The sequence below is a fragment of the Scardinius erythrophthalmus genome, assembly GCF_964197995.2.
Source record: "Scardinius erythrophthalmus genome assembly, chromosome: 13".
Taxonomy (NCBI): Eukaryota; Metazoa; Chordata; class Actinopteri; order Cypriniformes; family Leuciscidae; genus Scardinius; species Scardinius erythrophthalmus.
Window position 1 is genome coordinate 20,310,793 of NC_138233.1, and position 23,171 is coordinate 20,333,963.

At 36.4% G+C, this 23,171-nt stretch overlaps 2 protein-coding genes across 9 annotated transcripts in view; one reads left to right on the forward strand and one right to left on the reverse strand.

Moving 5' to 3' along the window:
- The window catches only part of arhgef6 (Rac/Cdc42 guanine nucleotide exchange factor (GEF) 6), a 34,550-nt gene extending 17,058 nt beyond the window's left edge, over positions 1 to 17,492 (forward strand). For 2 of the 8 annotated variants that reach the window (XM_081383365.1, XM_081383368.1), the window contains exons 10-22: positions 3,294 to 3,432; positions 3,523 to 3,582; positions 4,988 to 5,134; positions 6,003 to 6,089; positions 6,195 to 6,276; positions 7,501 to 7,616; positions 7,725 to 7,904; positions 8,343 to 8,363; positions 10,857 to 10,950; positions 11,153 to 11,239; positions 11,336 to 11,471; positions 14,396 to 14,450; positions 14,534 to 17,492. In XM_081383365.1, coding sequence (XP_081239491.1) covers positions 3,294 to 3,432; positions 3,523 to 3,582; positions 4,988 to 5,134; positions 6,003 to 6,089; positions 6,195 to 6,276; positions 7,501 to 7,616; positions 7,725 to 7,904; positions 8,343 to 8,363; positions 10,857 to 10,950; positions 11,153 to 11,239; positions 11,336 to 11,471; positions 14,396 to 14,450; positions 14,534 to 14,656 — 1,327 coding nt within the window. In that variant the 3' untranslated portion in view covers positions 14,657 to 17,492. Of the gene's footprint in view, positions 1 to 3,293; positions 3,433 to 3,522; positions 3,583 to 4,987; positions 5,135 to 6,002; positions 6,090 to 6,194; positions 6,277 to 7,500; positions 7,617 to 7,724; positions 7,905 to 8,342; positions 8,364 to 9,947; positions 10,951 to 11,152; positions 11,240 to 11,335; positions 11,472 to 14,395; positions 14,451 to 14,533 lie in introns of all 8 variants that reach the window. The other 6 variants (XM_081383366.1, XM_081383369.1, XM_081383367.1 and 3 more) reach the window with 4 other exon arrangements.
- cd40lg (CD40 ligand) lies at positions 17,310 to 21,319 on the reverse strand. The gene is made up of 5 exons (XM_081383371.1): positions 21,071 to 21,319; positions 19,686 to 19,814; positions 19,514 to 19,535; positions 19,183 to 19,257; positions 17,310 to 19,032 (listed from the first exon to the last, which is right to left on the reverse strand). Exons 1-5 carry the CDS (start codon positions 21,245 to 21,247, stop codon positions 18,635 to 18,637), a joined length of 801 nt encoding a protein of 266 aa, XP_081239497.1. The 5' UTR covers positions 21,248 to 21,319; the 3' UTR covers positions 17,310 to 18,634.
- Between the last annotated feature and the right edge of the window lie 1,852 nt (positions 21,320 to 23,171).

Genomic DNA, 23,171 nt, shown 5'->3' on the forward strand with positions numbered 1-23,171 from the left:
AACAGGCATCTGAATACTGTATCCAGTGTAGACGTGTCAGCCATTATAATGGGTTCTATTTGCTTCTGGTGAAGACAGGTGTCAGACGTTAAAGGGATAGTTCACTTTGAAATAAAATTTTGGTATGCTTTAGCTTACCTCAAGGGCATCCAAGATGTAGGTGTCTTTGTTTCTGCAGTAGTTTCAATTTTGATATTTTTAGGTCAAACCGTTCTTGTCTGTCAGTCATATAATGCAGGTCCAAATTAAACAATTCCCCATCGTCGAAATTAAACAATTCCCCATCGTAAGTACACACTGATGGCCTAAGACACGAAACGAACGGTTTGTGTGAGAAAACGAACAGTATTTATATCGTTTTTACCTCTTGTACACAACCACATCCAAGTGATCTGAGGGCGCGCGCGCTTCCTGTGCGCGTTCTGGCTTAGTCTGCGCAAGCGGACTCATGAGTGACGTACACGGACGAGAGATCACTTCCGGCGCTTTCCAGTGCTTGCGCAGACTAAGCCAGAAGGTAAAAACTATATAAATACTGTTCGTTTTCTCACACAAACCGCTCGTTTCGTGTCTTCGGTCATCAATGTGTACTTACGATGGGGGATTGTTTTAATTTGGACTTCTCTGTGCATGCTTTTTGAGACAGTGACCATAGACCTGCATTATATGACTGACAGACAAGAACGGTTTGACCTAAAAATATCAAAATTGAAACTACTGCGGAAACAAAGACACCTACATCTTGGATGCCCTTGAGGTAAGCTAAAACATACCAAAATTTAATTTCAAAGTGAACTATCCCTTTAAGTGACTGAACACCAGGGGGCAGGGCCTATGGGGCCTAATATGTCTTATTCAAATGTATTTGCCCATGTGATGTCACAAATCCCACAATATCCAAATTGGTTTTCGGAGCTTGATTACATAATGCTTTTTTTTAGGAGGAGGAGAATATTTTTAAATATGACGTTTGCAGGATGTTTTAATGATACTGAATTTGATTTGTCATGACCCCTTTAATTAGGCTTTTATTCACGTATAAACATCAATAAATGCACATGCAGGGCACATCAAGTATGGTAATAGGATACTCAAACATGCTTGTTTGACACAAGTTCTAATGTGGTTTGTTCTTGTTATATTTTATGTTCTTTATGTATATGTATTTGTTGATCAACTATGGAGTCATTTCATTTCTAAAAATGCATGTCACAAAATGTGAAGTATTAATGTAAAGTCTGAATTGTAGTACAAAGAGCTGCAAAGAACAATAAATATATCATTATATTCTAAGCACATCTCCACATTATTCATTAGAGGAAACGCCCTCTGGGGGATTTCCATGATTAATGTGGCATTTATAGGTTTACTTCCCAAAAGTTGTAATACTATGATTATGATATTTTTGTTTGAGGCTAGTGGCACAGAAATTACACTTTGCCTTTATGTGTTAATGTACAGTACAATGTTTTCTGAAATATAAAGTTGAACCAGCAGGTGTCACTACAAGGCTTTGATTCTCCCTGTCACATTGTATGTTAATGTTATTGAGCTGAGTGACTAAACAAGCAAATCTCCCTCCTGCCTTTACCTATAACACTGCTGCCCTATTTCCATTTCTAGGTGTGTGTTTTTTATTGGTTTGTACTTGTAAACTTCACAGCTTTTCAGAAATGTCTGAGCCACATTTTACACACTTCCTGTATGATGAACTACAATAAGGTTTCTGTCAGTTTTCTCCTTCCACCTCTGAATGCTCCACGGCAGAAGGAGAGAGTGAAAAGGCATGCCTCATACACACAGGAAACAGCACTAACCCAACAGGATATCTATAGCTGTGGTTATGCTGATGGTGGCAGAAGACAGACTTTTGATTGTTCTCTCACTCGCATATCACTCTGCAGCATTGTTGCAGCATTTTCCATTGTTCAATCATGTACTCAAGGCATGCGTTCAGATGATTCATCTTAAGTCTAAATTTATTTTATCACAATTCTGCATCTAGTGATGATTTCTCTTCACACCCATTCTGTCACCTTCCCCAAAACATTTGCTATTGTTATGTTCATTTGACAATGCGTTGGTGACCTGATTGCAAATTGATTTAACCTCACTTTTTTCATTTATACAAGTGTTATTTTATAAAACAATACATTTTTAAAGGGTTAGTTCACCCAAAAATGAAAATTATGTCATTAATGACTCACCCTCATGTAGTTCCAAGCCCGTAAGACCTCTGTTTATCTTCGGAACACAGTTTAAGATATTTTAGATTTAGTCCAAGAGCTTTCTGTTCCTCCATTGAAAGTCAATGGACTGCATACTGTCCATGTCCAGAAAGGCAATACAGACATCATCAAAGTAGTCCATGTGACAACAGTGGCTCAATCTTAAGTTTATAAAGCGACGAGAATACTTTTTGTGCGCAAAAAGTAAACAAAAATAACGACTTTATTCCACTTTTCATTTCCTTCTCTCTAGGCCTCGAGTGAGTTCACGTAGTGTTTTTGCGCACAAAAAGTATTCTCGTCGCTTTATAAACTTAAGATTGAGCCACTGATGTCACATGGACTACTTTGATGATGTGTTTATTGCCTTTATGGGCATGGACAGTATGCCGTCCATTGACTTTCAATGGAGGAACAGAAAGCTCTCAGACTAAATCTAAAATATCTTAAACTAAAACTGTGTTCCGAAGATGAACGGCGGTCTTACGGGCTTTGAACGACATGAGGGTGAGTCATTAATGACATAATTTTCATTTTTGGGTGAACTAACCCTTTAAAGTTTTCAAATTGAATTTTGATTTAGAATTTTCAGCATTATTACTCCAGTCTCGAGTATCACATGGTCCTTTAGAAATCATTTTAAAATGCTGATTTGCTGCTAAAGAAACATTTATTGTTATCAATGTTGAAAATAGTTTTTTTTTGTAGAATTTTTTTAATGTTTTATGGGTATTTTTGCAGAAACTATGATACATCTTTTCAGGATTCTTTTAATTGGAAGTTTAAAAGTTAGAAATCTTGTATAAATGTCACTTTTTAACAATTTGATGCATCATTGCTAAGTAAAAGTATTAATTACTTTTTAAAAAATATCTTACTGACCCTAAATGTTTTAACTGTAGTGTATCTTTATATGTAATAAGCTGTGATGAGTTTTTAGCAATTCTTAAGTTAGTTGTTCAAATATAGGGGTAGACTGTTTTTGACTTTAAGATATGTCGATCATAATTGTCTAGACAAGTCAAATAAATCAGTTTCAAATAAAAACTGTTTTTCCATGAACAGTGAGGAGCTGGACAAGTTCATGGAGAGTCAGGGTGCCAGTGCTCCTGGTATTCTGACCCTGACCACCAGCCTGAGCAAACCCTTCATGAGGCTCGACAAGTATCCCACCCTCCTGCAGGAACTTGAGCGACATGTGGAGGTAACAGCAAGCTGCTAAGGTCATGGATATAGTGTTTTCATGTTTGTTATAGTATAATATAATAACAGATTCTCTCTTTTTTTCTTATAGGAAGCGCATCCAGATTACAGTGACATTCTCAAAGCAACTGTTGCTTTTAAAAATCTTGTGGTATGTCTCAGTTCTCTGTCAGATTTGCCATTTCATTTTGGTGCTTGTGTGGCAACTAAAGCAATTTTGACACTTCACTTCTCATGGTTTTGACCAATGTGAGATGTTTCCTGTCATGGTGCAAAACATTTGAGTCTTTTCTCTCCAATTCCCTCTTACCCTCATCTCTAAACCACACAGCAGGTTCACTGCACTTTACAGGTTGAATGAGATGTTGCTGTTACATGAAATGTAAAGGTTAAGGTTTATGAGAGTGTCTCTATAAGATAAAAAAGACTTGAGGAAAGATGAGTCATTACTTAGATAATGGCATTTCATGTCAGACGTCTCGGCATAGAAAAGTATAGTAGTAGGTGATTTCTTTACTCGTTGAGTTCTATGGAACGGTTTCATGTGTTTTTTCAGTTTCTTTTTGTGTTTTTTTCTGACAGGTAAGGGAGAGTCCCATGTTCATAGTTTAGGTCTCAGTTGTGGAGGTGTCATGTATATTTAGTCTTCCCCATTTACCTATGTTTTCTCAGTTACCTATATTGGTAATTGCTGATGAGATTTGCGTACATTATTGTAAGTCACTTTGATGATTAAGCATCAGTTAGGAACATGAATAGAATGGAATGGAATGTAACATAGAAGTGACCATTTAAGGTGATATATTTTCCTGTTCCAAGTTATTGTGTTATAAAACGTTCAGTTTTTTATATACCTATACATTTGACATTAAAAATCATTTGGCATTAAACTTACTTTAAAAACATTGTAACCCACTATTTATCAATGTTTATTAAGTTATTAGATGCTTATCAGAGACTATAAACGTCTGAAAAGTCAGCACTAAAAACATGCACAATATTTTATGCATACACCACCGTTCAAAACAATTAATCTTTGTATTCAGCAAGAATGCATTAAACACATTACATTTATAATGTTACAACTGTTTTCAACATTGATAATAGCAAATGTTTCTTGAGCACCAAATGCACCTGAAGGATTGTGTGGCTCTAAAGACTTTATTAAAATTCAAAACAGTTATTTTAAATTTTAATACTTTTTCACAATATTACTCTTTTTCTGTATCGCTGTATGTCGTAGATGCAAAAACAAACAAAAATATCTTACTGATCCCAAACTTTTGAACGATTGTGTGCGTGTGTGTATTCTGGATGTCAAACAATTACGTTATTGAGACATTTATCAGAGAATTATGAACAAAATGTTTTATAGTTTAGTGCTATTTAATCGCAGATGGTAACTCATTTTAGACTGGGTGTCTTAATGTTTGACTATTACACAATGCTTTTTTGAATCAGTTACATTTTCAGTATGTGTTTTCCCTGACATGCAACATATGAAATGTATCCCATTCATTCTTGTTTCACTGAATTGATCTGTTTGTGTTTTTCAGACTCAGTGTCAAGATCTGCGAAAAAGAAAGAACCTAGAGTTGCAGATCTTGTCAGAGCCGGTGCGGGGCTGGGAGGGGGACAGCATGAAGTCACTGGGTCAAGTGGTCTACATGTCACAGGTCCACATGCAGAGCAGTTCAAATGAGGTGAGGAAGAGGGTGAGAACTAGGAAATAACAGTGGGGTATATAAACCCGACCTGTTGCTTTCACAGCAGCGTGGTTATATCACTGTTTATTTTGTGCAAAATGCTTGTTATTGGTTGTGGTCATGTTTGCACAATTTCAAAATAAAGGATGATTTCTTGAAATCTTAAAAGCTATGAAATGGCTGGAGTGATTATTTTGTCAAGATTAATTGAAGTGCTGTGCAAAACAAGGTTAAACATCATGGCCTTTTAGACAAAATGGTCAGAGCCACACCCATTATTTGCTTCATGTGACTTGTTTTAGCTAATGAATGGAAAATATTTAAATGTCAACAGCTTAAATCCTCCTGCAAAGTTTTGCATCTGTGGTCATCTGCATGCATTGTCAACTTGAACCTCAGCCCCCTCTGATTCTGGTTAATGGAAACAGTGGTGTTTGAGGGGTCTGATAGAAGCCCCTAATAACATCAGAAAAGGGCTAAGCTGAAGGAAAAATAGTAGGATGTTGAAAGAATTTACTTACTAAAGTCATTAGAAATGATTTCCCTCCCATTCTTTTCATTGTATTCCCTTTCTCTTTCTCTCTTTTGCTTAGCTGAAATGTATCTTGGTTTGCTAGAAATAAGGTACGATATTTGTTGATCGTGGATAATCAATGTAGCAAAAAATAGAGCCGTTCACCAATCCAAAAGTGTGTGTAACATAGAGACATTTGATGTTTGTGTTTGTTTGCTGTAAAGGTGCCGTAATGCCATACACCTGCATCTGTGCCATGAACAATGTGATTGTTTTAAGTAGTGGTAATAATAAATGTAATTTTTGCAGAAGTTCTGAATGTAATATAATGTACATTTGTTTTTTTTCTAGGAAAAAGAAGAGAAATACTTCATGCTGTTTCCTAATGTGTTGGTCATGCTGTCTGCCAGCCCAAGAATGAGTGGTTTCATTTACCAGGTGAGTTTTTTTTTCTGTTGTGTTCATCCAGGTACATAATCAGCATCTGTTATTTATGAAAAAGTCAAGCGCAGTGCACTCATTTGTCTCACTCTCGTCTCATAGGGTCGTCTGCCACTGACAGGAACCACTGTAACCAAACACATAGAAGATGCAGACGCAGGCCATTATGCCTTTGAGATCACAGGTTTGTTTCAGTCCATGTAAACAGTTTTAGTGAGGTCTCTTTTTTTTAGAGGTCACAGAGCAATATACTCTCAGCTGTGTCATTATAGCTGCTTTTTTCATTGCCGCTTGTCTCTTGACCTGTTTTTATAACAAGGCAGCGATATAGTTTAATCTAACAAGTAATGAGCATGTGCAGGTGACTTCTTATAGGAATAGTTCACCTAAAAATAGTTCACCATTTGCTTTCCAAACATTACAACAAGGATGCATTAAATTAATCAAAAGTAAATGCATATGAGTCACAAGTTTTCAGTCATTTATTTGAGTCCTTAATATGGTTATGTTCTCACACAGTACGGTTATTTACGGTTGTGACAACTGCTTTCTATAACCAAGCTCGCAACGTTACATTTTCAGGACTCAAAACCACATTCTCGGAAAACTTGCGCTGTGTGAACGGAACCGGACTGGACTTGTTGTCTGTCAGTCGTACAGTGCGAGAGAGCCACTCTGTGCTACACAAACGTGCGTCGACCGTGTGTTGTGGGTTTTCATGTGTGGTTTTGGTAATTTCCAGTGCTGGAGATAAGGACTGAGTGTCATCTGAAGGTTTTAGATCCCGTCTGTTCTTGCGGCTCTATTGTACACTTGTCGTGTCAAAAGTGATAAGACTCCCAATGCATGTTTATACAGATAGACATTTCGAAACTCACTTCTGTACGTAAATGCTAATCCCAAAGTCTGACAGTGTGAGCGTAGCCATATAATGTTACAAATGATTTATATTTAAAATACGTAATGTTCTTTTTAACTTTGTTCATAAAAGAATCACAACACAACAGCACAACTGCTTTGAACATTGATGATTATAAATGTGGCTTGAGCAGCAAATCAGTATATTAGAATGATTTCTGAAGGATCATGTGACACTGAAGACTGGAATAATGAAGCTGAATATTTAGCTTTGCTTTACAGAAAAAAAATACATTTTTAAATATTTTAAGATAGTATACTAATGTTTTACTGTATTTTTGATTAAGTGAATTTAGCCAGCATAAGAGACTTCACTAAAAAAAAAACATTAACATTTTACAGAGCCCAGACTTTTGAACAGTAGTGTATATTTGTATTTTTTAATTGGAACTTTCCAAACAAATGCAAAGAAGCACGCGTTTAAACAGTTTATCTTGTTCTCATTGTATCTTCCCTTTGGCTGATGATTTTTTTTGTGTGTGTTTTTTAGGGGGGACAATAGATCGCACCATGGTGTTCTGTAGTAGTTCACAGGAGCAGCTGGAGTGGTTAGAACATCTTCATGCTTACACCAAGGAAGGAAGTCCAGTTGGAACGATGTTGAAGGTAATAAGAACCCATTGTCAATGTTTTCTCTTTTTTTTTTTTTTTTTTTTACATCACTCCCAATGATGCGTTCCTACAGGTGAATCGTTATTTTCTTGTGTTTTACAGAGTGTTGATGGTAAGCCTCCAACTATGTCTGGTACTTCTTCCCACCACTTGCACGGTTTCGGTACCCCTGTGGCTAACCGAGGCCCTCTCGAACCCCCCAAAGTCACCAAGCCCTGGTCCTTAAGCTGCCTGAGACCAGCGCCACCCCTCAAGCCCTCCGCTGCGCTAGGCTATAAAGAGGTACGCTGTCTGGAAAATAGTCATAAGAGATCTTGAGTGGGAGCGTAATTTACCTCTGTGCATTCTTGGTGGTCCTAACAGGAAACCGATGCATTCAAAACTACTATGACTGTAAGTTTGTCAGCCACCGTTATTCTCTTTACCTCAAGTTGCGGTGGAGGTGTTATCTCAGATTTAAGTGGAATGTTTAGCGGTCTTTGAGCTGGATATTAGCTAACACTGCCCAAAGCCCACTCGAACTTCTCTCTAATGTGCACTTCATCTCTATAAGATTGTGCAACGGGTGTTAGCGACTGATGAATGCATGTGAAATCTTCTGTTTCTTTGCAACAATTAATGTTCACCTCTCACTGATCTTTTTCCATCATATTCCTATCAGGCTGTTCTTTTATTCTCATACACATCTTCATTCTCTCTCTCCATTTTCTGCTTCTTTAGAGGATGTCTTATATCCTGAAGGTAAGAGTAGATGTGAATCTGTGTGTTTTTTGTGTGTGTACATGTGTGGTTGTGTCTGTGTGCTTGCCTAGCACTGGTGTTGCACGCTGTATCCATGCTTTTCTGTTTTTTTTTTTTTTCTCTTTCGTTCTGTGGCAAGCCACTCATTTCCGGTGTCTTTTTGCTTGCCTTGTATCTTCTCCTCCCTATGCAATGATCTTTGCTCAAGTTGCATTTATTTATCATGTATGATCTTTGCTATGTTGTATTTAATTATTAGTTGGAAGGAAGTTCAGATACAACGGCAAAATGTTGGCAGGCAGTAAACAATGTGTACTGAAACATATCCTGCCTTTCAACCTTCAAAGCTCATCTTCTTTAATCAATATACCCACAACCTCAAACAAACCTTTTCCTGCATGAATAAATGGCTTATGTTGAGATGTTTCATACGGTATATGGGAAAGTAGGGCTGTCAATTTTTAAAATCACATTTTAATGCATTAATTGCATGAAATGTAATTAATCAAATTAATGAAAAGACACTCACAGAGATTACATTATTATTGCAGACAAGTAAAATACTGAAATGCCTTTAGAAGTAAATATGTTGCTTGTTTTATTTCCATTCCATGCTATTCTTTTTTTTAATTGTTGGTCTATGTAAACATTCACTAGATATATATATATATATATATATATATATATATATATATATATATATATATATATATATATATATATATATATATATATATATATATATGTGTGTGTCTTTGGCCATTGCTCCTTCTGCTTCCTTGCCATTAAAGCCACATTTATAAGTTTCCATGTCAATTTAAAAACCAGTTGTTTCAAAAAGCAAGATTGGTTCTTCAGCAAACAACACTTTACTCATTTCAAGCTGCTTGCTCTCGACAAGTGTGGTAGCAGACTTGCAAAAACATGCTTTCTGTTTGGTGGTACTTGATGCTTCAGTTGAGTCAGAGTCCTCATCATGCAATGTACATGCGACTTATTTTAAGATATGCTTTCAGTTTAAACAGCTCAAACATGCATTTAGTCTGGGACTAGCTTAAGCCTTGTCTGTGAAAACAGGGAATCAATAAATAAAATGACTATATTAAATTACTTTTTTTACCATTTGACTATGGAGATGTTAGGAATGTGGCATGACTTACATTATGAGTATAATGTGAAGATCTTTCCCATTTTAGATTCTAACTAGATTTATTGTTAAAAATTAATTAATTGAAGATTATAGAAATTGGAAATTTGCCCATAGAAAATTTATGTTGATGGTAAGCTTAATTTAGATTTTTAAAAGAAACGGGATCTGCCATTTAGTTGTTCATAGAAATGGCAAAATGACTCATAATTCCTAGTTACGGTGAGGTTTAAGGGCACTGTTCTTGTCAACATAAGAAGGAATATTATTTTCCAATCATGCTGCATGATTTGGTTTTATGTCCCGGTATTCTGAGCAACAAGTACCGCATTGCATAATGGCAATTTGTTGGGTGTAGATGACTTTTCCTAAACCAGGCCTTGCTGCTAGTTGTCATTTAGTTACAAACTAAATATTTTTCTTAATATTTCATCTAGGTTAGGTTTAGCATCCTTCGAAAATCATTCGAGAGACCGAGCACTTCAGTCACCTTTTTCTACATCACAGGGCCGTAATGTATTGTTTATGTATTGTATACCAGTTCGCTAATATTTTCCACTTTCACTTCTGTTGGTATTGATTCATCAGTAATGAACATTACTGTAAACTGTGAACATGTGCATGCTTCTCTTCAGTTATTTCCACCATTTACTTTCACTTTGATGTATGAGTAAAGCATACAAACAGAAAACGCCATTCAGCGTGAAGCATGCCAAGTGTATACTGTGTATGTGCATATTTCTTAATAGAAAAGTCTTTGAGTCAATCAACTTTCAATCTAACTTTTACACTTCTGCTGTTTGACAGCTTCTTGCTAAAGCTGTGACTAAACTGAATGGTTATCAGTGACAAATTAAATTTAAAAAAAAAAACATTCATCAACACGTTCCTAAAATCATATTTATTAAAGCTGTCATCATAACACTGGCAGACAAAAAAAAGTTAGTCTTTAAATGAATTGTTCTTCAGACAATTTAATGAAGTTGGTTAAAATAACTTCATTTAGATGACTCACTCGAGGTGTTAGCATTTGAGAAATAGGTGGCGGCAGCCCAGTGACACTGCTGTAACAAAGTCATCAAATGACAGACTCAAATAATTAGATCACAAACAGACAAGGGTCGTTCTACTGCGAATTGTTTTTATTCATGAGTCCCTGATAATTTGCTCTTAAATTATTCTGAATGGCGTCATAACTTATGTAAGCTACCATTTATTGGTCTAATTTCTTAGCATCCTCGCTCTGGATTTGAAAACAAATTAAGCTCTGCTAGCTGCAGTTTTAGTGGTTTTATTCAGAGCTCAGCAGATGCTGTTACTTCATTAACACCAGACTGTTTCCTCAGGACACTAGTAAAAGCCCCAGACCAATCAAGAAGTTCCTCCCAAAGAGAAAAACGGAGAGAAAACCATCAGATGATGAGTTGCTGATTAGAAAAAGTAGGTATATTAAAATGATAAATAAAAATCATTTAGTTCCCTGTCTAATGTCACAAAAATGGTCCCCGTAGTGATAGAATTAAAGGTTTTGAAATCTCACAAGCAGCTTTGCCAACTTATCTTTTAGCATGTACAAACAAATAGAAATACATAATGTATTGGTGGTTTGTCCCTCTGAAATTGTTGTTTCCGTGACTGACAGGCACAGTAGCTCTAGAGGAGGATGCCCAGATCCTTAAAGTGATTGAGGCCTATTGCACCGGAGCCAGTCTCCACCAATCCACCACAGGTTAGACCTGCCTGTCATATGTACTGTATAATTAAGCTGTTGATGTTTTAATAATGCTAATATAGTTTAATTAAAAGCTTTGATTTATTCACACAGCTGTGCGTAAGGAGTGCATCCCCCAAGTCCTGCTTCCAGAAGAAGAGAAGATCATTGTTGAGGAGATCAAGAGCAATGGCCAGACGATCATAGAGGAGAAGTATGTTCAGTTGTCTGATAACAGAATTACTCAAAGGTGATCTTGTTCTCTAATTAGTATTAAGTCCATTTTAGAAAATACTTAGATTTTGTTTTTTATTTTTGTAGTGTCCTAGAAATAGTGCAGAATTGAGGGTTAAAGGTAGGGTTGGCAATTTTTGAAGAGGCTAGCAATAGCGAGCTAGCTTTGAAAGCATAAGATCCCACCCTCCCTTCAGAGCGTCTCTAAAGCCACACCTCAAAAACACATCCAAATTACGGTAGTTATGGCGTGAACGCAGCATAAGCTCATTGTTTAAGATCAGGAGGAACTGTAAAAGGTGGCTGCTGTTTCGGTGGCTTAACTCTGTAGTGTATAGCATGAAACGCGCGGATGATGTGTGATGTCAGTTCAATTTACACAGTTTGAAAATACATACATTGAGTGGCAGGTAGGACAACTTATTGCATTAGGACCGAATGCAATGATTGGACGAACAATTTATGGTCCTGTGCCTTCCATAGATGATATATGTACACATACCGTAATTTCCGGACTATTGAGCGCACCTGAATATAAGCCGCACCCACTGAATTTTAAAAAAAATATTATTTTGAACATAAATAAGCCGCACATGTCTATAAGCCGCAGGTGCCTGTCGGTACATTGAAACAAATGAACTTATCACAGGCTTTAACGAAACGTGGCTTGTAACGAACATAAATAGGCTTTAACGAAACACAGCTTGTAACAAAAATAAATAGGCTTTAATGAAACATGGCTTGTAACGAAAATAAATAGGCTTTAGCGTAATACAGTTTGTAACAAAAATAAATAGGCTTTAACGAAACACGGCTTGTAATGAAAATAATTAGGCTTTAACGAAAATTTAACGAAATAGCTTGTAACAAAAATAAATAGGCTTTAATGAAACACGGCTTGTAACGAAAATAAATAGGCTTTAACGAAAATTTAACGAAATACAGCTTGTAACGAAAATAAATAGGCTTTAACGAAAATTTTACGAAATATGGCTTAACGAAAATAAATACGCTTTAACGAAACACGGCTAAACAAAAAATAAAGAATTGGCGGTAAACAATGGCCTACCAAGAAAGTCATTGGTCACTATCTTCCTCCTCCTGTGCACTGAAACCACTGAAGTCTTCTCCTTCGGTGTCGGAGTTGAATAGCCTCAGAATTGCTTCATCCGATATTGGATCATTGTCGCTCTCGTCACTTTCATCCAGAGGCAAATTCCCCGCTGAGCTCATGCTACCCTCTTCAACATGCAGCAGTCCAGCCTTTCGAAACCCGTTGATGATTGTGGATTTTTTGACAATGCTCCACGCTGTCAGGACCCACTGGCAGACTTGACCATAAGTTGCTCTTCGCATGCGGCCCGTTTTAGTGAAGGATTTCTCCCCACTTGTCATCCAAGCCTCCCACTGAACACGGAGCGCCACCTTAAATGCACGATTTACACTGATGTCGAGTGGCTGCAAATACTTTGTCGTGCCCCCAGGAATCACAGCTGGAATTGAGTTTGTCCTCTTGATGGCTTCTTTCACCGAATCTGTTATGTGGGCCCTCATGCTGTCCAAAACGAGCAATGCCTTGTTCCTGTGAAAGAATCCTCCCGGTCGCTTGCCGTAACACTCCGAATGCCATTCATGCATTAGGCTTTCCGTCATCCATCCTTTCTTGTTGACTTTCACAACAATTCCTCTCGGGAATTTTTCTTTTGGCATCGTTGTGCGTTTAAAAATCACCATAGGTGGAAGCTTTTCTCCCGATGCTGTGCAGCTCAGAACACAGGTGAAGTGAGTTTTTTCATGCCCAGTTGTTTTCAGCGTGACGGATGATTCGCCTTTCCTGTTGACAGTCCGAGTGAGAGGCAGGTCAAATGTCAGAGGAACCTCATCCATATTTATGATGTCGTGCGGGCCAATGGAATGCTCCGCTATCTTGGCATCAGTGAATTTGTGGAAGTTTGAAACTTTTTCCTCATAGTCGGGAGGGAGCTGCTGACACAGACTCGTCCGTACCCTGATGGACAGGCCTTTACGTCTCATAAATCTGAGACACCACGATGGTCCACCTCTAAAATCCTCAAACTTCATTGCGGTGGCGATTGTTTTGGCTTTCAGTCGGATCTGCACAGTTGAAACACCTCGGCCGTCTGCTCTCTGTGTGTTGACCCAGTCTTCGAGCTCATTTTCTAGTTCGGGCCATCTGCTTTTCTTCCCTCTGAAAGCTTTAGTTGTCTTTTTGCACTGAGTCAATTCCTCACGCTGCTGTTTCCAACGTCTTATCATCGACTCATTAAGACCAAGCTCCCGTGCAGCAGCTCTATTTCCTTTTCCAACAGCCAGATCAATCGCCTTCAACTTGAAAGCTGCATCATATGCATTTCTTCGTGTCTTTGCCATGATGAGGGTGACAAAATGACTACCGTAATCAGAATGATGGGAAGTTTGAGCGCGCTCGATTTAATCTAAACAGTAAACAAAAAAGTTGTTTAACCCGTTCAGCAACTTCATTGGTCTAATGAAAGCTTCATGCCGCCAAAAAACTGAGCACGTCACAGAATGTGTTTTTTTTTTTTTTACTCAGTTTTTGCTGCATGAAGCTTGTGAAAGGGGGAAAAATCCATAAATTAGCCGCGTCGTTGTTTAAGCCGCGAGGTTCAAAGCGTGGGAAAAAAGTTGCGGCTTATAGTCCGGAAATTACGGTAAATACATTTAGACCACTTAACTTAGAGATTACTATCAGAATGTGAAGAGAATTTCAACCAGAATAACAAAAAGAAATTCTTGAACAAATCACCTACCTTGCCTTAAAAGAATAAACTTTTAACCCAATCTTTACTCAGGTCTTGACTTTTGATTCTTACTATAAATGTGCTTTATTTCCACTTTGAAATGTTTTGATTTCCTTGAAATATTTTAAAGAATATTTTTTAACGTATTGTTTTGCAGAAGTCTTGTTGATGCGGTTTATGCTTTGAAAGATGAAGTCCATGAATTAAAAAAGGTAAGATTTGCGGTTATTGTAGTCTTATTACAATAAGATTAAATATGCCGTAATATTCTGATGCTGTGTGTTTGTAAATGTAGGAGAATAAATGGATGAAGCAGTGTCTGGAAGAGGAACAGAAGTCCCGTAAGGAGCTGGAGCGTGTAGTCAAGAAGTTGGCCAAGCAAAAGAATGACTGTTCCTGGGAGGAAGGAGGTCACTAAAGAACACTCTGGACGCTCGCCTGTTTCCCCTTGCCATGCGCATGTATGTGTTTCTGTGTCTGTGTTTGTCCTCACAATTGTGTTTTTATGTGTTTTTCCATCACGTTACACACTGAACATTGCTTTTGGAAAGTCACCACGTTGGGGATTTTTAGCCATTTTTCATCAAAAGGACAAGATCCGATGAGAATATCGACTCTGTTTTTGTCGCCATATGGAAGAATATCACTGGGTGGTTTGCTTCACGCTCCTGTGAAGTGACTTCTGAGAACAAAACTGCAATTGTTCTAGAAAACCAAGTGGACTGCTTATTTAGGAAGTATTAGGTGATTGTTAAACTTCAGATAACTGTCGGATTCCAGTCCTCAACTGTTCCATTTTTTTGCCCTTTCGGTTCATTCAAGCACTCCAAAAAGAAACATCACAGAAAAGATGATGGAATCTCTTGTTTTTGAACTGAACAAATATCTGCCTCACTTTGACTGTTACTGGTCATGGACAAGAGAAATCCAATGACATTCAGCCCATTAAACAGCATTCCAACTCAAGCCGCTATTGCACAAGTGAATATATTCTGTTAATGGTGCTGGAGAAGATATTTGTGGTTGAACATTATAGTACTCCATCGTATCCACAAGTATTGCTCTTTTCAGTCCTATTTCTGCTTTTATAATGTGAAAATGGTTGTTGCTTGAGGTAGCTTCTAGGTTGCTTGAGGTAGTTCTTCAATGAACTAGATTGAAATTTGTGGTTTTACCTGATTGACATGAGATGCCCTACTTGCCATCTTGAAATGAGTTTGGTTTTTCCTTTTAGTTTGATGGTTTTGAACTAAATTCCTGTTATATGTCATTGAACTGTAGGTTTAGATTCAGTGTATTCCCATTCGAACGTGTTTCCCAGACAGTCACTCACATCAGCATGGGTGCACAGTGCTTCTGATAATCATCACTATCAGGGATATAGTTGTCAGAAATAGTCAAGTTTATAATACTATACTATTACAATACATCATATAATGTATGTATATCATATATACTTGCATACAGTATAAATATGTATATAATATAGATACTATGGCAAAAAGAACCATAGCAACTTTTTTAATGATGAAAATACAGTAGGAAATTTGGTTACACTTTACAATAAGGTTTAATTTGTTGACATGGACTAAGAATGAATAATATTTCTACAGCATTTAGTAATCTTAGTTAATGTTAATTTATATTTACTAATACATTAATAAAATCAAAAGTTGAATCGGTTATCATTAGTTAATGCACTGTGAATTGACATGAACAAACAATAAACGGTTGTATTTTTATTAAGGTTAAAAAAAGATTGGAAAATACTGTAACAAATGTATTGCGTATTATTTAATATCAGTGAATACAATAACTAATGAGACCTTATTGTAAAGTGTAACTAGAAATTTCAACCTCCTTTTTCAGAGGCTTAAAACTATTTCATAATATATCTTAAACCAAAAAAAAAAAGTATTTTTGTGGATTTGATACTATGGGCCCTTTTAGGACTTGAAAACCGAGTGTACTTAGAAACATATGGTACTTTAGGCACTGATATTTGTTCCTCGCTTATCATATCTTGGAGGCTCATATTTGAATGAGAAACAAATGTGGTTGGAACCCAGTTTTAATGGATTTTCCCCCCTAGCAAACCTCTCCATGTCAGCAAGTGCACTGGAGGTACAGTGCAATACATTTGTTACTCATTCTTACTCCGTCACGTGTGGCATTCATGGTACAGCTTTTTTTCCTCAACTTTTGCCAGATTAACTGTAACAAGTTGAACATCGAATGAATGAGTTACATGGCCACTTACACAAATGACCCTGTCTGGAGTGCTAAACCTTTCAATGAATCATTGCCGATCATAACCGTGACTAATGCTTTCTATCGCTTTGGATTGGAGGGACGATCTCCGTCTTAAGCAGTGGAGAAGTGCACACAAAATGCTGTAAAGATGAGCAAAACTTGGGTGGGGAGTTTTTTCTTTTTCTTTTTAAACCCACTAGCGGTCACCTCCGGAACTTTGCTGTGGCAGTTCAATGCAATATGCGACTGGTTACAATTGCTGTGCATTCATTCAAGAGCCAGTTTTTCTCTTGGAAGAAGTATTCTGTATAATATATTCTTCCAATTAGGCAATAAGATGTGCTCTAAGGTGCACAAATATAATTATGTTACTGTGGTACTGTGTAAATCTGTTTCATGTTTGTGTGCGTGTTTGTTTTCCAGCAATTAACCTTGCATGCCATGTGTTACACATAGCCTTAAATATTATTTTAAAGTGTTAACCCTGATTGTATTGTTGTTGTTGTTGTTGTTGTTGTTATGGAAACTCCTGAAGTTTTAAAATGTGTCTAAAGTTATGACATCTGCAGTGGTAACTGTGATATTCATGTGTGTATTATGTGGAACAGGTTGAAGTGGTCAGTAGGTTATGTAAATATGCATAGTACCATGTGGAAACTTGCTATTTGCTAGAGGTGGCTACTGATATCAATGAAAGGAACTTCACTTTGTCCTCGCAATGTCATGAATGTGTCAGAAAAAAAAAAAAAAAATGAATAGCACTTTCAGGAGATCATAAATGAGGGTTGAAGAATGTTGTCCACGTCAGTTTCCTCTATTAAAAGTGCCCATGTCTGCAGAACACAAGTTTTATTTTTTTGCGGAGCTGATCTATGCAATATAAGTGCTTATACATCTATATATACAGTATATAATTTTTTTTCTAGTGCTTGTGTTTTTAATGTTGTCATCATTTCAATAAGGAATTGTTTTAATAAAAATAACATCATGTTAATAAGCTATATATTTGATTTTTTGAAACATGAGGAAATTCTGCCTTGTGAAATGTGGACGACTATGTGTGTCGTATGCGTGATGTGGCTTTTTTGCTATAGGGACGGTAAATGTACAAGCTGGAGTGAGTGAAGTAGGCTGACAACTTCCTGTTAGCAGAGGCTTCCGCGTGGCTCTGAAATGAGCACACGTTTGTCACCTAAAACTCACTGTTTCCATGGAGGAGGGTGGAATGCTGTAAAATAGGCGCAGCAGTAGTCAGCCCATGGTTGTCAAATTGAAGGTAAAAACAGAACTAGTAGGCTTCAGTGCACTCCCTTTTCTTCAACCTCTTCCTACACATCAGTTTCCAAAATCTGAGAATAGAGCTTCTCTCAACCTGTAGACATAGATGCCTGCTATAGGAAACACTTGCACAGCTCATGACCTATTGGAAACATTGATGATAATATTCAAAATCTTAGCTGGGGTTACTGGGGGAATTGTGTGGTAGTGGACTTTGTGGCTTTCTTGTTATTCAGAATTACAACATACAATCGGAATGAAACCCATATATATAATGTATGTTCCAAATCCCTTCTTTCTTTCAGAAAATTGGTATAAAATGGTTGACTACAAATATTTTTTAGAATATGTAGTGTCAGCAGGAACAGATAAAAAAAAAAAAAATTGTTGCCTAAATTTAAAATAAATACTTTAGGTAAGAATTTAACATCAAGTATAATTTTGTCAAGCATATACCTAAATAAATATCTTTATTATTAGTTCAATAGTTTATAAAAATAAAGAGCAAATAGTAAAAATGAAACTGTATAAGCAATAAATATTTCATACAAAAACTGCCACTAGTGGTTTGAAAACATTCATGGTATTCTTATCGAATTATATTTGCAATGAACAATATAGCTGTAAGGAAACTCCAGGATTTTCCCATGTTCAGAAAGATTAATGTGATTTCCTTGTTTGTCCTGAATTTGGATTGTGGTTTGACGTCAATGAGAAGAGGTGCACCCTGGAGCTGAGATCTTTCAGATGCCACGTACATCACTGTATAATTATCCATTTAAATATAGTGCATTGATCCAGTCAATTCCCTTACTGTCTCGTATCATCCATCTTCCCCTTGACCGGTTCAGTTCCAGAGTGTTCTTTACCGTAATTTGAATAATCCAAAGCTGCAGGAGTCCCTGTTCACCAAGGATATGTTTGTTACTGTAACATAGAGCTTTTGGTCTTTCTGTAGTTGGAACACCCCCCCCAGGGAGGCTGTGCACATTGCTGTGCTGCTGTCGGTCAAGCTGCAAAAAGCCTTGAGTAGCTCCTTGTCTTCCTCCTTGTCGTCCTTTTTATTGGGTTCTGTGATCCATATGGCTTGCTTTAATGCACTTTTAGATTGTTTGGAGAAGGTGACTTGGGAATAGATGAAATAGATTCCAGGTTTTTGAATGATCAGCTTGTCCCTTTTGCTGCTGAGCTGTACCTCCTGTAACATTGAATGATCTAGATCCCAAAGAAGGTTTTTTGACCTCAACGACTCTGAACTCTTGTCTGTTGGTGTTAAAAGAAGTAAAATTCCATTATCATCACACATTCGCTTGTCTTAAACCCTTAGTTAATGTTTTGGTTTAATAGCAACTAAATGAGTCTTGAATATATTGTATAATAGACTGAAAAGGTAATGTGTGTTCTTATATTCACCTTTATGTTCGCTCAAAAGAACCATGTGTGCAGCCGGTCCATTCGGCCCATTCGGCCCTCCAGTTAATCTAGACACTGCAGAATAATTACACAACAACAGTAAGGTCTCAAGAATTACGTAAAAATAGCATATCAAAATTAGAATGACACACAATTTCTTGCTAAATATTAGAAGCAAACCTTTTTATGTAGTGGAAAATAATTTTGTTTTTTTGGTGCAGGCACCAACATACAGAAAACCATGCTAACCCAAATGGCAACAGAAAAAAAAATCAGTATTTAAAAATCCATTGTGCAGTATTTTATAGATACTGTTTATAATGCTGCTTACCTTTATTATTTCCTTGTGAAACCTTTGGGATGAAGAAAAAGTATATTATTGATACATACAAAGTAATGATACTTAATATTTTCATGTTATTACTTTTATGCTTAATGATTCACAATTATGTACATCTCGGATTATCGAAAGCATGACTTAAACATATGACATAAATGTATACCTTTTCTATGATCAGTTTTCTACATTCTTCCACTGAGTCTTCTCCCGATTTGTCTTTCACACAGTCATTTATCAGCTGGTTCATCATGGCTTCATTATTGAATTCATAATTACTCCCATTGGACTGCAGCTGATTAAGGAAAAAGACAAACCATTTGTTTCTCTTAATGCTTAAATAATTTTTGGTAAATATGAACAGCACCAAAAAAAACGTGTTATAAAGCACATTAAAACCACTGTGTGAATAAGACAATGATTTTCAGGGGGTTGAGAGAATGTTTTTTTAAGGAATTAGACGTCAGGTAAATAGTTACATTGTCTAAATTATCTGCTATCACCCGGATCATTATCAAATGTAATTTTGCACAGCACAAATTATAATATATGCCACAAGCAGTTAAAAAAACATCAATTATTGGTGATTAAAAGCAATATATCTTTACTTTTGTACTTGGAGTTTCTAATCAATTTGATTCTGTTGTTGTTTAATAATTGCTAATGCTTATATGTGGTTATAATCATGTGAATTGTTATTGAGTCACTCCTTTGACATATAACTCATACAATGAGATTGCATAATAGCTTCCTCTCGACACCGAAATGTTGGTTTTTGTTGCAATTGTTTCTTTGATGCACAGCATGCTGCCTTGCTCATCAAACCACACAACCCAGGAAATAGACCATCGAGAACAGGCCTTTTAGTCTTTTCAGTCTGCTTCTGTTTATTCTATTTAATATAGAGAAAATAATCAAGATTTCACCTCCGTGTTTCTCTCATGGTCGTAAATAATAATTAGCACATCATTACAGGCTTTATAATATATTTTTGTAAATCTGTTTAGTACCATTCTGACAATTTTCTTATCCATTTGTCTTGAGTGAATGAGCTAACATTTCAAAATGAATAAATTAGCTTAAAAGTAAATTAGCTTAAATCGCTAAGTTTAACTATATATATATATATATATAACCATTTTTTTTGAAATATTTATTGACAAAAAATATATATATATATTTATATATACATATATATATATATACATATACATAATATAATATATAACCATTTTTTTAGAAATATTTATTGACAAAAAAATATATATATATATTTATATATACATATACATATATATACATATACATTTATTTAAACCCATTTCTTTATAAATAATTAATGACACAAATCTGTTAGGCCAAAGACAGAATGTTGAATCTGCAGAGACAATGACCTTTGAGCAAAAAAATCTGTGGCCTCATGGAATCCATGTATAGATACATATATAATATCACTTGAACATGACCTTACATTCACAAAATTTAATTAGTTTATCCCTATCATTTTGCCTGGGAATAAATACAAGTCACAGAAAGAAGGGCACCTCTTACCATGTTGAGTTTCATGAACAGGTACAGGAAGCCTCCGAAGGTCAGCATCATTAACATCAGTAGCATCAATGACAAAATCTTGACCAAAGGTGTATTTCCCACTGGCAGGGGTTTGCTGTACCTTGCCCGTGGAGGCACAGGTGGGGGGTTGTAGCTGCTGTGAAAGGTGTTTATCATGATGAAGAGAGGACGAGTTGACGAGAAGAGACGTGTACTCCAGTGGCACCCATGCAGTTCTGAAGCGCTGCTCTGAATGCAATTGAGCTCATTTGAATGCGACTTCCTGATAGATGTCACCTTTTCAGATGGGCTGATGTTTGTACGCAATTTTGCGTAAATAAGCAAGACATGGATTCCATGAGGCCATAGATTTTTGTCTTTGCAGATTCAGCATTCTATCTTTGGCCTAACAGATTTTCTAAAGAAATGGTTTTAAAGAAATGTATATTAACTTAAGCCACACAATGTATGAATGCCATTGCAATATATACAAATATAAATCCTGTAGCTTCACCTTTCTGAACCAGGTTGCATTTACTTTTAACTGACTGATTTTAAACAACAGAGGTATTTTTAGTGCATGTATGGAGCCAGTTGTTCTTAAGTGCAGCAGAGTAACTACATAAAAAGGTTTGGCATTGATGGTTCCATGAAGAACCTGTAAAATCCATGGAATCTTTTCATTTGCACAAAAGGTTATTTATACTGGAGAAAGGTCCTTTTAGATTATTTAACAAATCTTTCTTTTAAGAACTGTTCACTGAAAGGTTCTTTGGGAAACTAAAAATGGTTTTTCTATGGTATCTCTGCAACAACAACAACAAAAAAGCTCTGCTCTTTTTGTGTAGGTGTATAGTGCAACACATTAACTATGAACATAAGCCACTAACATTTGAGAGTATCAAATACTTCTCGTCTTTAATGTCAACTGCAATGTTATTTTGGGGACCTAACCTTTTTGTTTGTCCAAACCACAGGAAATAAAGTCACATGTTGTATATATTCAAGACACAACCCCTATTTAAAACATGTCTGACCACAGTGAAGAACAGATGCAGAGTCTGCAAAGCTGTGAACACAAACACAGGAGAGCCATACTGAAACCTGTTATTTGTGAGCCTTCGTTTCGTTCATTGACAATCAAGGTCGATTAAATTCTAGTTTACCACATCTATAAAGTGTGTAAAATACATGAAAGACATGATCTTTGTTTTTGCCTTTAGAAGCGACCAACTTCTGACCTAATTTTAACCACTAAGTGGTGGTCTCTGCTGCATATTCTCGTTTCTGTTTACTTCTGTTTAAATTATAAAGTGCGTTGGCTGTAAATGAGAGAGCATTTATAGATACCGTATCTGTGAGAGTTTCAGTTAAGCATTTTCTTTTTCAATTGTTGGACCTTCAATGCCACAATGTTTCGTGCTTCTCATAAGCCATCCTTTACATCAAAACACAGCTTTTATCATTTAAATTTGTTGTGGTGTGTGTACAACAGAAAGTGCTGATTATTAAGTACTGTTTAACTGCAAAGCAAAAAAACAGGTTTCAAATGAACTGCAGCATCTAACCTCAGTTCCACTCCCACTGACTTTTCTTCAGTCCCTCTGCCAGGGCTCACATTTTCCAAAGTCATCAGTATAATTTTAAACGTGTGTTATAAATTAGGAAATGATCTTCACCCACAAAAGACAAGAATGGATACATTTGGGCCCAGTAATCAGATCTTTGACCTTTATTATCAGAAATATATACAATGTGTTTTCTGCATAGTGTGAATAGATGTGGGTGGAAGTGCATATATCATCCTTTCCACATTTCAGTGCTATGAATATTAAGTTCTCATGAGTAATGTGAGGTCAGATACTATGAATGATATAGGCACTAATCACTTATCACAAAGAAAAGCCACACAAGGCATTATAAAGCTTTTTTCTTTAAAAGCTAGATCTACTTTTAGATGTCCCTTAAAAATCAAGGCTGTATGATACAGTAAATTCAACTCTCTGAGAAATGAGTCGAATTTACAAGTATTGCAAGTAGTGCAACTATAATCATGATGCTGTTGTGTTTTTCACTTTATAGGTCTTGAAAAATGAAAAAA